At 42.6% G+C, this 16754-nt stretch overlaps 1 protein-coding gene across 1 annotated transcript in view; it reads right to left on the bottom strand.

Moving 5' to 3' along the window:
* Positions 1 to 16511, bottom strand: part of VEPH1 (ventricular zone expressed PH domain containing 1) — a 77711-nt gene extending 61200 nt beyond the window's left edge. The window contains exons 1-5 of the mRNA XM_010128982.2: positions 16406 to 16511; positions 15695 to 15813; positions 9750 to 9819; positions 5029 to 5320; positions 2338 to 2553 (exon numbers count right to left, since the gene is read on the bottom strand). Of these exons, the coding sequence (XP_010127284.2) occupies positions 2338 to 2553; positions 5029 to 5166 (354 nt within the window). The 5' untranslated portion in view covers positions 5167 to 5320; positions 9750 to 9819; positions 15695 to 15813; positions 16406 to 16511. The remainder of the gene's footprint in view (positions 1 to 2337; positions 2554 to 5028; positions 5321 to 9749; positions 9820 to 15694; positions 15814 to 16405) is intronic.
* Positions 16512 to 16754: the final 243 nt, after the last annotated feature.

The following is a 16754-nucleotide window of genomic DNA, read 5'->3' as shown; positions in this document are numbered from 1 at the left end:
AACTATTTGTACACGTGAAATGAATTGATGTGCACAGACTCACCACAGCCATTGTCCATTAAGCTCCCACACATAACTGCCCTTGAAACTGGTAGGATATATTTACGTGTAACTGAGGACCTGCATTCTCTCTGGAGCCTCCTTAATCAGTGCTTTTCTCTCATCTTCACTCAGTTTTGAACAGCTCTTTGAAACTGGAGTACATCATTGTTTTGAAAATAATCCTGCAGTATGGTTGTATTTAATTAGCGTCTGAAATCACAGGCAACCGCTGGAACCCAGATGTTTCACAAAGCAACAAAATGGTGCAAAGAAAGGCAGGCTTAACACATGCTCATTCTGGAGCGGCGCTGAAAAAAATAAGTTTAGACCCTAGAAAAAAAAAAAACAAATCTGTTGTTCTATACCCTGCTATGTTGCCGGCTGGGCCAGCTCTGCCTCCATCAGCAGTGACTGCCTTTGCCATCAGCTCCAGGGAGAGCAGGACTGACCCTAATTAAGGCTGCGTTGTGCTACTCAACCAAGGCAAAAGAGCCAAGTTTAACCAGCTATGAGGATTTTTTCCTTGCCAAGCAGTGGAGAGCTGCAGCCGCTCCGGGACAGTCCCTTTCTGCCAGCCCCTAAGGAAGGAGGGGCTGCAGCAACTCCTACGTGTGAAGATAGCTCATTGTGGCAACTGCCACATAACCGAAAACTGTGTTTTTCATGAGAAAAGCCCTTAAAATGAACTGAGCTTTATGCAGCAGCATGTTTAAATCAACATAATGCCTCATTATATTTGGCTGAGAGGCGCTACTGAGTAGGAGCCAAATTCTGCCTCCAAATTATACGTAGAAAGAATGGGAAGATAAGGTTTGCCACTCTGGCTAGGATTTCAAAGATCTAAGAAAATTCCAAAGAACAATTATTTTTTTTCCCCTACAATAAAGACAAAATATTTAGTTAAGAAGAGGTTTGAATTCAGATGGAAGGAGAAAGGTTTCATTTGTTCCATTACAAATACCGGGGCCTGAATGCACACTTATGAAAGCGCGAAGGTGACAATTGAAACCAGATTTCAATAATAGGATACAGTGATGTTTGCAAACCTAGGGGACCTCCCTGCTGCTAATATTAACAGAAACATGCTGTGAGATTCAACCCAGCTGTCAGATATTCATTACTACTTCAACTATCCCTCACGTATTATATAAAAACTCATTTTATGCCTTCTTTCTTTTTTTTTTTTACGCAAAGGAACTTGCCGATAATAGCTCTGTTTCAGGGAGCAGTAAATGTACTGTTATAACCTTCTCATTTCACTTAAATGAACTCCTTTCTTGAAGCAATCAGCAACACAGTGCAATACCCAAAACATCTGGACATGAGCTAGCTCGATTTAGGCACGCAGTTGCCAACAGCACAAAGTGAAAGCTTAGACGAGCCATTGCACACTTTAAAAATCATATTTCAGGAGAATACTAAAGTATCACAAAGACAAAATACGATTTTACAATGCATGGTCTCTCATCTAGGAAGTTTAAGCTGTGCTGCTACCGGTATCCAAATCCAGTCACTGTCTCACCTCCAGGGACGCGAGGCAGAAAGGGAGATAACCAACACCTCCAGGAACGCGTTGCCTATCAGAAAGCGTGACCGCTACCAAAGCCAGTCATTCACAGAGGAAGGCAGAGGGGATGGAAAAATTTTTTCCACTGAGGGTGGTGGAACCCTGGCCCAGGCTGCCCAGAGAGGTGGTGGATGTCCCATCCCTGGAAACATTCCAGGCCACGTTGGACAGGGCTGTGAGCAGTTGCTTTCATGGGACAGTGACATACCTCTGCCACTATTGCTTGAATACTTACAATAAAAGAACAAAAAAACCCCACACATCTGATTTTAAGAGGCAGGAGTAAAGAAACTAACTGAAACAGCAGACATACTGCAAAAATCACACCAGAGAAACCCACACAGAAAGGCACTTCACAGCAACTGCTCCTCCAAACGCTGTATCTGACCCGGAGCTGGTCCCCATGAATCGTACCCCCAACTGAAACTCTGGAAATAACCTGAATTCTGCTTCCAGTTAGATAACTGTGCGCACTGGTTTCTCTATGGGCCTCTGCAGTGCACTATATTCCTTTCCCAACAAACAACAATATTGCCTGCAGTTCCAGCTAAAAAAAAAAAAAAAAAAAAAAAAAAAAGCCCAGAAAGAAACAAAACCAAAATAACCCATTCCTGTCCCCAAAAGGCTGCTATATACCAAGATGCCTTCTTTCCAGTCTTGCACTTAAAGGGAGCGGTAGCTCATAGCCTGCTGGGTTCAGACGGGACCCAATTTCAGCTCAGTCTTACCTGCAAGATACAGCTCATGATATCAGATGCAATTTTTGCATGTGGCGTGTCCTCGTCTTTTCCAGAAGGCTTCAGGTTGTGCTCCAGACAGGACTCCCACAGAGCCACGAGGGCTCTCCCGTGCTTTTCGATGGACGCCGTCTCCCTGATGGCAGTGGTGATGCGGGTGATGCAGATCTCCACCACAGCCTGGTCATTGTTATTGGTCTGGTAGTCCTGGTTCAAACGAAGAGTTTTACCAATGAATGCCCATCTTTTTCATGGACTTCAAGAAATTAACCTGAATACACATTTTTTTAATTTTTTTTTTTTTTTACTGTCTACTATCCATTTTCTCAACAGCCATTAGCATGATTAAACACAGAAATTAGTCATCCCATAGACAATTCACTGCTTTAGTCTTAATTCTCATGACTATAAAAGTATGGATTATGCTATCAACTGATTTTTATTAGTCTGTATTGAAGCATGGCCTTCTTGAGCAGAGATTGGAGCCATACACCTTGGAACCACTCACACACGCCTCTTCTCCCGTAACGGTCCTGAAATTGAAACTGGAATTGGTATATCCACTCTATAGCCAAATGCAGCGTCCCAGATATCTAACGTCACGTCGAGTCCCTGATGTAAACACAGTTAGTTCCCATTAGTATCAATGTAACATGAATAAAAGTTAACAAAACAGGCTTTATGACCAAATCCTGTAATCCCCCGTAATTACCGACACAGCTGCCACGTGGATATGAAGTGGCAGCGCTCTGCAATAACAAAAAGACTCAGAATACACAATCACCGTCCCTAAGTCCGCCTGCGCTGTTCCACCCTAAAAAGTCATGAAGGTGAAAGACAGACGGAAGTATCAATCAAAACTCCTTGGTTTAGTTAGATAAGGCATGGACATTTTTCAAGGGCTGGAGCCAAGGTTCAGCACTAGCTTGCAGCAGCACAGCTCGAGTTTGCTCTGGGGGCTCCACGCTGCGGCGTGACAGTGTACCGCAGGCAGAACCCAGGACCTTTGGGTCTATCTCCAAGCAGTTCTCTGCTTTCATTCACAGCTGGCCCTCTACAAGCTTTGCTTTGCTTGACAGAAAAAGCCATGCACTTGCTAAAAAACAAAAACAAACAAACAAAAAAAACCCCACCAAAACTTGCACTTTTAATTTTGTTTAAGGTTATCTATTGATAAAGAGGTGAAGCCACGGAGATGCTGAGAGGGCTGGAGCACCTCTCCTGTGAGGCCAGGCTGGGAGAGCTGGGGTTGTTCAGCCTGGAGAAGAGGAGGCTCCAGGGAGACCTTATAGCGGCCTTCCAGTGCCTAAAGGGGGCTGCAGGGAAGATGGGGAGAGACTCTTCAGCAGGCCCTGTTGTGACAGGACGAGGGGTCATGGTTTTAAAATAGACGGAGGCAGATTTAGATTAGAAATTAGGAAAAAAATTTTTACACTAAAGGGTGGTGGAACACTGTCCCAGGTTGCCCAGAGAGGTGGTGGATGCCCCATCCCTGGAAACATCCCAGGCCAGGTTGGCCGGGGCTCTGAGCACCCTGATCTGGTTGGAGATGTCCCTGCTCCTGGCAGCGGGGGTTGGACTGGGTGGCCTGAAAAGGTCCCTGCCCACCCAAACCATTCTGTGATTCTGTAAGTTAACAGCCACGGGCTGGGAGGGCACAAGAGCAAACCCCTGGTGAGAGTTGTAGTCGCTGGCTGCAAGTGGACACAGAGAGCAGAGAGGTTCTGCCCGCACTGCTGTGAAACTCCTCACATTTGGGGAAAACCGGACCCACCCCTCAGCACCATCCAAGGCGCTGGGGCTGCGCTTGAGCCAGTCCCCGATCTCCAGAGCCCTCTGGTGGGAACGGCTGCTCGGCAGCTGGGAGGCAGGGGACGGCTCTGCAGGATGCTGCAGCTGCAGTGTGTTTGGAAAAACATCTTGTAGCAAATTCAGGCGTTTCCTCCCAATAAGCATATTAGGGATAATTTGTATAAAATTCCTGATAACCCGCAGTTAGGCGAGTCTAAGTACTCCACAAACAGCAGAGGCAACGGCCAAAATAACTTGATTAATGTCCTGCGAGGCTGTGCAGACATAATTGCTGTCAAAGAAATGACCAAAGAGCCGAGCCAGCACACAGCAGCTGTCCTGATGGATGAGTCAGGTCTTGTTGCGACCGGCAACACCGTGATCAAAGCTCCAAGAGTCAGAGGTTCGCATGCTGCCAGAACCGATTTCTAAAAATCACACGTGATATGAAGTGCCAGAAAGGTGCAGTTATGAGAACATGTACATGTTGCTAATTGAATAACCTAAGGCTCAAAAAGATAATATTTTTCCTTCCCTTCAGCAGACTGGAAGCAGGAAGGATAAAGAGCTTTTTTTTTCCCCCCCATCATTCAGAACACTTTCTGCTGCTAACAGAATACACGCTATACATACAGTGTACCTGTAACCTCCTGTTAATCTTTAATATGCCTTAAATAACTTTTATGAGTTATTATAAAGATTAACTTGAACTATGTTTAAAGGAAATCCAGCTAGCGTGAACTGGATTTGGTTACCACATTTTTAAATCCTACACTTTGCTTGGCATTCTTGAATTTTTTTAGAAACTTAAATTGTGCATCTCCCTATCTTTAATGTTTTATTTATACACGTATTCTCACGAAAAACAATTAAGGGCAGTGTTTCACTTACCGCAGCTGAACTAATTATTCTTATTTGCTCAAGAGCTTCTGAGAGGCTTCCTTCGATTTCGGCATCCTCCAAGGAGAAGAGATCCCCCGCACGGGAAAGGTCCTTCTGTGCCAACACCAGCCCGAAGAGGTGATGCATGGCTGCGTTCGCGGCCGCTCAGCCAGGCCTCCGCACGCACCACGCACATGAATGACTCAGACGAGGACAGAAGGGAAGCAATCCTGCGGGCTAGCGATCAGTTTGATATGAAGAATAAATCTGCGGTATAATTCAGTACTTCCTTGGCCCCAATCTAAAAGAAAAACAAAATGGGAAAAATTAGCAAATGCATTCACTGTCACATTCCAGTTTGGCACAGATTTTTCAATGGTTTGTGTAAAGGACGTCCTTCAGCACGTACCGCGAACCGCACGCTGAAGGACCTTTTGCCCCCAACCACTACATAGCTTAAAATTAGCTAAATAATAATAACAACTTTTAACGAATAAAAGCAAGTTTGCGTCCTTTCAATGCACGTCACCTGAGCAGTACAGTGACAGGACTAACTGATAAGGATGACAAAACCGCCTTTCTGTGGCCAGCAGCGGAGCGCGAGGCGGCGGGTGAAGCCACTTCGTCTGTTTGTTGAGTAGTTGTGTCTGGACTCCAGAAACACACAGTTAGCAAGATGGAGAAGATAATTATTTTTGTTTAGAAAACTAGTCAGTTTTGTTGCCAAAGTGACCCCTGCAGTCTCTTCAACTCACGGAAAACAAACCCTTGGCTGAGCTGAAGCTATGCACTTCTCCTTGGCTGGGGAACTGAACAGAAGCTGAGCCAAGCGGGGCCAGGCTCAGCACCGTGCACGGAGTCATGAAAGAGGATAGTCCTGCACTTGTGCCCCAAAACTCTGGTGTTTAAAACATCTGCAGAAGAGACATTTGCCTTAATTGTAGAAGTTTGGATTTTCCACTGCTAGGTCTTGCCTCGTGCTGATGGGTCCCTTCTGCTCATAGACCTTGGAAGTGCAGGGTCTTCATGGCCAACCTCAGTACACATGAGAAAGGGAGCAACAGCACAGAGCTTTTCAAGTCCAGAACATCCCATGGGGCTTGGACACCCTCAGCAAGGCAGGTAAAAATCCATACAGGCAGAAAATGTCTGTCCTTGAGTCTTCCAAGGGTCTCCATGATGGCCCTACCAGTAGGAACAGGACAAGGGCAGTCCCGATTGTACTGCGTTTCTTCCATCCTTTCCCACCAACACTATTCATGATGACAAAGAAACCACAATTTCTCAGCCTCAGAGAGCACCTAAGTGCAGAGCCCTCCACAGGCTGCTGGCACTTCAGGCAGAGCTGCGAGGGAAGCAGGGTGGTGGAAGAGCCTGCTGTTCGAGACCCTACTGAGAAAGGGGCGAACTGCGCAGAGGACATTCACTGGCACTCGTAGCAGCTGCGCTGATCAGAAGCACACTGAGCTTCTGGCAGCCAAAGGGGACACCAAGACACATCATTCTCACTCCTTCAACACCAACATCGTTCACGTCATCAATATTTTCTCCATAATAAAGCATGTGGCGATAAACACAGCATCATTCAGAGAAACTGTGGAGTAGGTTGTTACTAGTTTCTGTTTTGTGCATCAAAATGTCTTTCAGAATTGAAGTAAACATGTCTAAATGTAAAGGATATACATATAATACATATGTATATGTAGATGAACTTGCTATAGCAGCGCGTGGCCACAGCTGCCGCGATGGCACACGCCAAGCTCCTGCCTGCCGGAGCACGTGGTGGCCCGCAGGAAGCTCCGTGCAGATGCGTGGCTTGACATGAGAACACATACTAAACAGAAACATTATGTCACAAACGAAAGCTTTCCCTCTGTCTTCCCTTATTCATCTAACATGAATATTTTCTGATTTTGAGGCTAGGAAGAGCTCTACCCAGCATGTCTTCCACATGGATTCACAGTCAGCTCCTCCGGGTTCCTCCCTTGAGTTTGTGAACAAAGTACTACACTGTCGCAAACGAGATCGCTTATAATCATTATTTGAGAAACAGTATCCTTAATCCCCCCGTTACTCTATTTTATTCTATTTTTCAGAAAATTAAAAAAAAAAAAAGAGCAAACTGTCAAATAAGGGGCAAAACCAATGCAAAACACTGAGAACCTTCTAGAAATAACTCAGTGAAACAATCCACCATTTTAATAGCATAGACAGCACCCTGCACTTGATCTGTCATAAAGCCCGATGGTAAGATTTATTTTTAGTTTTCTGAATCAGTATCATTGCACAGGACTTTAGTTTGTTTATTTGCTACAAGACAGACACAGAAAAGAGCTAATAAGATTGCAAACCCTGCAGCACAACCAGCTAGATCCTCCTGACGATTGCTACGGCACGAATCATGATCACTGAACTGAAGGGGATGATGTCAGTCCGGAGGAGACCGGGCCCATCGTACTCATACTCAGCAACTCTCAAATTCAAAAATAAGAGTTCAGAAAGCCACAGACACAAGTTGATTTTTTTTTTTTTTTTTTTACCTGTTTGTGATTCCACATCGGCGTCGTCAATGGTGGTTACAGGTGCAAAGCTTGCGTTGTTGGAAGCAAAGCCTGGCTGGTTGCTTTGCTCTCCCGCTACCCCAGGCAGCATTGGAGGGCACGGCGAGCGGGCAGGCAGTGAACCTGAAGCTGTTAATCCCAGTGCCAGCAGTCAGGCATTTCAGGAATGCAGACTAAAGCAGCCTAAAAGTTACCAGGGGCTCCGTCAGGTGACTGGAGCAAGCCAAATGCAGAGAGGCCTTATCTCTGAATGAAGCACTCTGTTTCCAGGACAAAATACAAAGCCGACTCCACTTGAGGGCAGTTGTTTTTAATAGAGAAAACAGAACACTCTGTGTTAGTGGAAAACTATCCTTCCCTGGGAAGAAGGTAAAAAAAAACAAACCTCAGTAAGCTCACACTGTTTGAAAGAAAATGAACAAGTGAACAAGCTTGCTGCAGAAGAGATTTTCTGTCCGAAGGAATAAATGCTGTCATTCTGGAATGCTTTACATGAATACAAAAGAGTCTGAAGTTTGCTTTGGCTTCTAACATTACTCTCGTTAGAAGCACGACAAAATCTGCAGACATAATTTAGAAGAACGCTCTAGGAATAAAAATCCATTTGAACCCACCCTTTGATCAGCTGCACTGCGATGCTGCAGCCCCTTCTTGGCCTACTCTACTCAAACGATACCCTACTTTTCTACGATAAAACTGCTTCAGAGTATGGGTCCCAAGATGTCTCCCTAGCTTGACTCCACATCACCTATCAGGATCTTCTCATTCAGACAGGACAGAGATACCGTATCTGTCAGACAGGCATCTCACATCAGATTTATATTTGTGTCCCACGCACACAAGCAATGGACAAGAGGCAAAGGCTCTTGCCCAAGTTTGTACAACCTGCCTGGCTCCCCATCGGCATGGTGTCCGAAGGGTTCGCAGCAGGGATCTGTACCTTCCTCTGATCAAAATGCGGAAAAGAAAATGGTGACTCCAGCTCTTGTAGCAAACGTCAAGTCATCATTATGCAGGGGGGAGGAAAAAAAAAAAAAAAAAAAAAAAAAAAAAAAAGACTCAGCTTTAACACAGGCCATTTCCACTGATTCGTGGTGCAGTCCCACATCTAACTCAAAGTTTTGATTCTGATTTTCAACACCTAGTTTCCCTTTTCATGACAACCTGAAAGAGTCATCCGTTCCCTGGGACCTTGAAGCTGTTCCCCTCCAAGGTGAATCTCTCAGCTTGCTGGAGGCACAGCATTCTTACCAAAGCTCCTTATCAGAAGCAATCAGAATAAAAGCTAGCCTGACAGGTTTCAGAGCTTGAAGCAATTGCATTGGTCTGTTTGCAAAATAATTCCCCCAATAACAGAAGATTAACAATAAAAATTCCATGTAAAAGGGCAGTTGGACCTAAGGGCATCCAAAAGCCAATTGAACTTTGAGCTAAAAGACTGAGTCTTACGATTCTGCAGAATGACATTAGAAGGACAAAAAAAAAAAAAAAAAAAAAAGAAAAAAGTCTTTTAAAACAAAGAAGAGAAGAGGATAAAAAAAAAGATTTAAATTTACAGTGAAGGAAATTCTACAAGAAATTAGAATAACCTCCTTAACTTTCAGAAGACTTGTATGGTTGCTCAGTTTTACCAGATGGTGCTATCCCACTGAAAACTAAAGTGCAACCTTCAGAGAACTGTGCAATGATATTGTTAATCTACTTCCATGCTAAGCAACATAAATTGAGAAAACCCTCATGATATTTAAGGAATTTTAGGAAACGCAGGCCACCCAGATGTCATGTTAAGTGAACCTCACAGGATCTTGTAGTTTGCTCATGCATGGTTCTCCTCAAACACCACAGCACAGCTCCCAACTGGAGCTCTTCCAGCTGATGCTTCTTGTTCTGTACTGAGGGATCAAGCTACCACAGGTGCCAAAGGTCTCTGACAAAATATAAAATGAGCACCCGGCTCAAAAAATTAACTTAGATTTAAGCGTCAAATAAATTACACAGGAGAGGAAGGTGATCTGAGAATTCCCCTTAAGTGGGGAGACTCGTGTTAGACTGGGAAGCCAGAGGTCTTGCTTTACAGTGGTGATTCTTGGGCAAATCACAGCCCAATGCTTTGACTACTCTATCTATAAAAAGGAAAAAAAAAAAAAAAAAAAAAATCAATTTCCTTACCTCGCAGACATGTTGCCATGCTTAATGCACTGGGTGTCTGAAGCACTTTGGATGCCTTGGGTGAAAGACGCTATAGGAAAGCAAAAGCAAAACAGCATTAGTAACTCTTTGCCTTTCCAGCGCTCTGTGCACAGACTATAAAATACGTGCTGCAGGATACCTCCAGGAATACCACTGCGTGTTCCACCAAACAGGGTTTCACATGGAGGACATGGCCCTATAAAAACCAAACAGGACAGCAGCTCTACTAAACCCTGCGGGGGTTCGGGATGTTATTCACACACGCATGGGTGGAACAAAGCGAGGTTTAGATTTCCATTCTCTCTGGGGGTGGGGACAAATGTTTTTAACAACTGCATATTCAGTTTTATTTTACTTGTCTATGAACCGGAGGAAGATTAGAATCATCTTCAAAGCAAAATTTCATTCTGTGCATAGGATAGCATTCCGCTTTCTTGAAATCCTTCTCCCTCATCTCACAGGAAAAAAAAAAAAAAAAAAAAAAAATCTGTTTAATGGAATTATAAAAAGTATGTCTCAAACAGTTCTAGAAGTTTATAATATTTCCAAGACTGTGGGATGCTTCCTTCCCAACACGTGCCCTTCCAGGAAAAAAAAGAAATCAAGCCTGGATACATTTCCTGGTTATTTTCAGTCCAAAACTTTCCCAAGAACATTCACAGATGCAATTTATGGATAGAATATTGCAAAGTATTTCAGAGAACTTTCCTCTCCCGCCCCATGTTGCACTAATAATTTGATTTATTTTTATGTTGGAGAAACATTTGCTCACTAAAATAGAGCACTCTTTCAAAACTTTTAAATAAAGTTCTCACATTTTTTCAGTGAAAGAAGAGGATTAAAGATTATATTGAAAGAGCATCATTTTCACACAGGGTGAATAGACTACAGCAGTTCCCATGGGATCAGCTGCATACATTTAAACTCTTCCCACAAGACAACCATTGTTCCCTACAAGCCTCTCTGGTTTTTTTTCTGTCATGATAGGTTTCCACACTTCATGTCGTCTAGAAATCCCATGGATGCTGAGCTGGACCAGATGATGAAACAATAAATTATGAAGTCTACTAATTAGGCTAGGGTTAGAAATGGGTTTTTTGCTAATGAAACACCTTGCTGCAGCCCTGAGAGCTGCGAAGTGACTTGCTCTCAACATCCAGTGCTTACACACAAGGAAACAGCATTATTGGAGGCAACTGCAAATCAATCAGAGGAATTACATCACCTCTTTTAATCGTCTCTTCTACTAGAATCGCAGGGCTGTACTGCTATCATCAGTACGAAATAAGTTCAGTATTCTTCCTAGACACGTAAACCAGGGTGTAAATACTCTCCCCTGCGATAAACTGGCTTAATCTGTAGGTTTTGTAGGTCAAACGCTGCTTTAAGTGAACAGATTTCACAGCTCTCCGAGGTAATTTTGGCTGCAAAGTCCACGCAGAACCCAACTGATGCAGAGCGCTAAGAATGTACTTATAAACTTGCCAAGTGCAAGTTGCAAACAGAATTTTTTTATGTATACATCTAGTTGATAAGCTATGTGCTGTCGAGAGAGTTTTCTACCATTTTCAGTAAATGAGAAATCCCAGAGGTTTATATGTGCCTGCTGTTTCAGAAGACACCAATACTATATATAACACTTCATCAGACTTTGCATTTTTTAACATCAGAGAGATTTGCAAGAATTCAGTTTCTAAATATCTTTGTGATATTAAAATATTATGCTAAAATAAACAGCACACTGCTAATATGGAATAAATTGCTTCATCTAACAAATACCAGTACATTCATCGTCATGGTGATGCTGTCAAAAGCTGCTCATTTTCAAGCGTTGCTTAACGAGCTTTCTTATGTGTGACAGATTTGCAAGGCTGTAGCTACGTTACAGAAAAAGAACTTGCTATAAGATTTTACAAAATACATAAATACTTATTTCTGTATAAAGGGAGTGAAAGACTAAACAGAACAGAGCACGAGGGGTGACAGGACAAGGTCTCTGGGAGTGAAAATTGGAAAAGTGCAATAAATAAATTCAAAGTCACTGTCCCTCAAAGTCTCCTGCAACAGCGGTCAGCGAACATCCTACGATTCCTCCCAGACACCTGGCAACTCACTCCTGCGGGATTAACGCACACGCTGTCACACACCGCAATACGCAGGCACCGCTTTTTCCTTCTGTGGCACTTCAAGCTAACTTACAACGTTTTTCACAAACATCGCTGTAATACATTTATACATATAACCACCACAGCTCCTGCATTCACAGAAAAACAGTAACAGTCCTGCTATTAAAGACTACATTTCCTACACTCTCCAAAACCTCTTCCATTATTTAATATTTGCATCTGCTACTCAACTTCTTTCCACGCAGTAATACATTCATTATTGAAATTGTTACATGAACGCATATTTAAGTTAGTTATTCATACCTCTCAGAAGATAAACCTCTGAAAAACATTAATAATTGAAGGCAAATTGTCGCTCTTTAAAGAAATTCTGATAAAATCCATTACAGTTGTCAGTCCCCTTTCCATCCCCCTGTCTCTGGTATGCGAGGCTGCTGGCTCGGTGCACAGCCTTGTCAAACCAACCGTACAGTCTATTCAGTTACCCTGGAGTTGTCATGTGGAATCAAGCAAACAAATATCTTCTCTCCATTTTCCCCAACTCCTGCACTCAAAAACAGATCAGAACTAATTCCTCACAAAGCTTAACTTCAGCAGCAGCCTGGGTGAAAACACTTGGAGCCTGATATGGAATTTGAATTAGTTAAAAGGATTTATCAACAGCCAGTGGTTACATTCAGTTAATTAATAACTTGCTTAAGGGTAACGAGGAAATTGCCGAAGTTAATATTACTTACAGGGCCTCTTCTCAGAAGCTGGTGAGAAGGCTGGACCCTTTCAGTGTCTTGGGAGGAACATTAGCCAAAAGAAAAATCAGGAAAGAGCAGGACACTGGAGGAAAGGCATCCTTTCAGTTGACACCCGTTGCACCTCACCAAATCGTAGAGCTTGAGCCAGCCCTCAGAAAGAGCAACCACCCAGGTGGCACCACTGCCCAGGACCTACCAGAACGGAGAAGTTATTTCTAAATCACTCCAGCGGCATTCTGCACGCAAGGTGAACGTGCTTTCATTCCACATTAAGCACGTCTGTATACTTTTCCCCTGAACTTTCCTTTGATAAATAGATTCCAGATTCCCAACGAATCAACCGTAACTAAAGCCTACCCTACATGCAGGCCCAAAGGATCTTGATGGAACTGATAGTGGCTATTTCTTCCCCTCCTAGGGGAGCACAGGAGCAAACCCACACTGGGAGTGTCCCAGCACTGACATTTTTCTAATAATGGCCAGAGTAATAGCAAATGAACTCTCAGAACGGCAAAGTGTAAGGTCAAGCACTCTTAGCCAGCTGCTGGAAGAAGAAACAAAAGAGTGTTTGCCCAAAGATGATGAGGGGGCATATTTCCTCTTTGGGGTTTTGTCCTTTTGAAATACAGAAAGGATTTATAAATTACATCGCTTAAAAAAAATCTGCTCCATAGAATAGGCATTCAGTCACACGAGTCCTCAATTTTGAGGGCAATTCTTCCAAATAGCTTTTGTGCTCCTGTTCATTCCACCATGGCCTCTACAACCAAATACAAAACTAACAGTGGGTGAACACATACTTTTAATGATGTTAAGAAAGTCGTTGTTGTTGTTTATTAAATAAAATGCATTTGTGCGTTCTCTACATCTTCCTTTCAACTTAGTACATACATGAAGAACACAGATTGCTTCTCTCCTACCTCTATGAGACCGTAAAAAGCTTGCAAGCTAATAGTAGAACATAAATATTCTCACTCTAAAAATAATTTTCTAAATGAGATTTTTTTTTTTTAAAGTTTCAAAAGGCAGCATGGTCTAACTAGGAGAGCATAAACGAGTCTTGGATTTTACTTCTGCACGCAATAACTACTGTACAGTAGGAATAAAGAGGTTGATTCCTTCTCTCACTGCGAGCCTACTTTTGACTTACAATAGTAACTAGAGTAACGTTTCCCCCCAGGGTCTGACAATCTTTTACTTTTTCATGTGGAAGGAAAAGTAGAACCACAAGCTGGTTTTGTACTTACTCAAACACAACTACAGTTGTAGCTAACGGCAGTTCTTGGAAGATTTACATGGAAAGCTTTTCTAGTAACTATGCTGAAAGGACAAGGCCCATGTCGACTGCCTTCTCAGACAACCCGTTCTCTTAATGCCATGCGGTGGATGGTAGAAAGGGGTTCCTCTTACTCTCTGGTGCATGCGCTCTGCTCCCAGACCCATCATCTGTACAGTCAGTAAGAAACTCAAGACAGACAGCAGGCTGGGGAATATAAGGCAGCAAAGTAAGGATCAGCGAGAGAGACCCAAATAAGCTTTGAAAAGAAAACTGATGGCATTACCATGGAGGAGGACAGTGACGTGGCCCTTTCCAAGACAGGCACTTCGATCCCTTCTGATCTGTACGCTCCCTGCAGAGGTTTGCCGTGCTAGCATCTCCCTTTACAACCCTGGCACAGTCATACCTTAATACCTTTGCTTCTGCTTCTTCACTGATGGATTCATTGCTACAAACCATGAATGTCACTAAGACAATGCTAGATGTCACCAGCTAATGCAAGACGGTATGTGAAAGAACGCAGCAGGAAGACGGACTCAAGCCACCCAGCGCAGTCATCTTACTTTGCTCTTGCTGGTTATAAAAAGTGTAATTAACTATAGAGAGAAACAAGAAATTACCACTGGACCAGGATATGCCTGGAAAGAGAAATGAAGTCAGAGACAGCAAAGAGCACTTGAGCAAGTCATAACTCTAAAGCATATAAAACACATGGCAAAAAATATGTTGTAATAATAAGGCAAAAAATATATCGTGATAATAAGGGGAAAAGATTTTCACATACATTTCATTATTTGAAAAAGGAGAATTTACTTTATGAAAGTAGTTTTTCCCATCCTAGAAAAAACTTGGGTTTAACTTTTATTATAATAGCTCCAATGAATTTCTGTTCTTTTTAAACAAAGCCCTGAAAATATTTATGTTGTTAGACTTTTTAAAATAAAGATCTTGTTAGGAAAGAGACATGCTATTGTTCTCGCTCTAATTGGCGAAGAGAAACAGAATATTCCGTATTCATTGCATTTAGCCTAAATGAGTCATGTTATCTTCTACCCAGACAAAGCATTTTAATTTTAATAACGACAATGCTGACAGCTACAATACTGTTCTTGCAGAAGTTTGCTTGTAAATAATTAACAATTGTTGTACAATGACAGTGGGTTTCTTGATAGGTCTATTAATTTCACAGTCAGGCTGGAGTCTCTTTAATTTAGGGTATTCATAAAAACCCAACCCCCTCCCAACTTACCAACATAAAAGGCTAATGGCAAAAACAGGTTTACGTCCCTGCAGTCTGCCTCGATGCCAAAAAATCTGCTGTATGCCAAGAGTGAGCCATGGAAAACCAAGGAGAACAGTACAGAACTCACAGATCATACCTCCAAATGATTTATGTATTTGACTAATAATTATTGGATTTTGAAGTTAAAGTCTGCGTTGAGACAAATAACAAGTTCACATAGCAAAATTCTGTGCTGTAGGACCTGGTGGTGGCATTGTCAGAGGGCAGATTCAGCACAGGATGGGGCACTGTCTACTCCTGTCCTCTAAACGTGTGCATTCCTGCCCCTCAAAATCTTGCCAAGACACTGATGAATGTTCCCCTAATCCACTCATATTTTTAAAACCTGGCAGCATTCCTCTGATTCTGATGGAATCAGTGAGGATACAAATACTTTGAGGATCATGAAAAATTTTCTCATGTGAGCAAGTTCTTTACCTATCACATGCCATATAGCTCACTAATTCACAGCTACATCTTTTACATACATATTAGGAATTTTGTCCAAGAATTGCAGAAGTGGATTCAATGTTTCCTCTACCATAACAGAGATATCCAATTTGATTTTTTTTTCCCCTTCAGATAGCACATCCTGGTGTTTCCATTCCTGTAAGAAGGAAATATTTCATTCCAGAAATAACAGAGCCTCTGAAGTTAGTGGAAAGGCTCTTACTGTCATTACAAGGATTTACAGTCTTTTGTTCTCCCTGTAGATATTTCCTCAAGTTACCTTATGCCCATTTTTTTGTCTCAGATGAGGATCTGGATAATGACACAGATATTTATGAAGTAAACTTTGGTTTCTATATGGACCAGGTAACAAGAAGCATTTCTGAACCACGCATTTGACTGGCAGCAGCCCAATATTTAGCGTCATCGCATAGTTTCATATATGAAGTGCATTATTCACGATTGTAAACTGTCTTGCCAAATAAGAAGTGTTAGAGGCCAACATAATATTTCTATCAAATCCCATATTAATTACTAAAGTTATTTTCTAACTAGTCTAAATTTTTGCTTTCCATACTAAGGATTGCTTATACTCCAATTACTGGCAAAGCACAGCAATCTTGTTTGACACTTCTAGAATAGCTGTTTATTTCTAAAGGCCAACTCCTGTGTAAGAAAGTCAAAGCTCCTGTTGCAATTAAAAGAAGTTTTCCCTGAAAGAAGACTAAAAACTATAGGATTTGACCCACCATCTCAGAGGAGCCAGGCCTGCCTCTGCACTGTAGCTCTTCGTTAGCCGGGTTCGTAGGTGGTTATTGCCTGGCAGCCCTGTCTTGTAACAATACACAGAGCTCATTATCAGCTGCACTGCTCCAAAAGGCTCATCTGCATCACAAAAGGCAACATCTGCTGTGCATCTAGGTGCCATCTCCCTGATAAAGTATATCAGAAACAGAAAGTTTGCATACTCATTTCTTTATAGCTGCTGCTGGTTTGGAGGCAGTTCCAAAAGACTCAAAGGCAACAAACAAATGTCACTGCAAGCCACTCTGACAGTGCTTCAGCCGCTCACAGCCTCCCTCGCTGCGATGGACACTG

The sequence above is a fragment of the Chlamydotis macqueenii genome, chromosome 9, assembly GCF_036417535.1.
Source record: "Chlamydotis macqueenii isolate bChlMac1 chromosome 9, bChlMac1.mat, whole genome shotgun sequence".
Lineage (NCBI taxonomy): Eukaryota > Metazoa > Chordata > Aves > Otidiformes > Otididae > Chlamydotis > Chlamydotis macqueenii.
The sequence above is the reverse complement of the archived record's forward strand: the minus strand, read 5'-3'. Positions and strand labels throughout refer to the sequence as shown.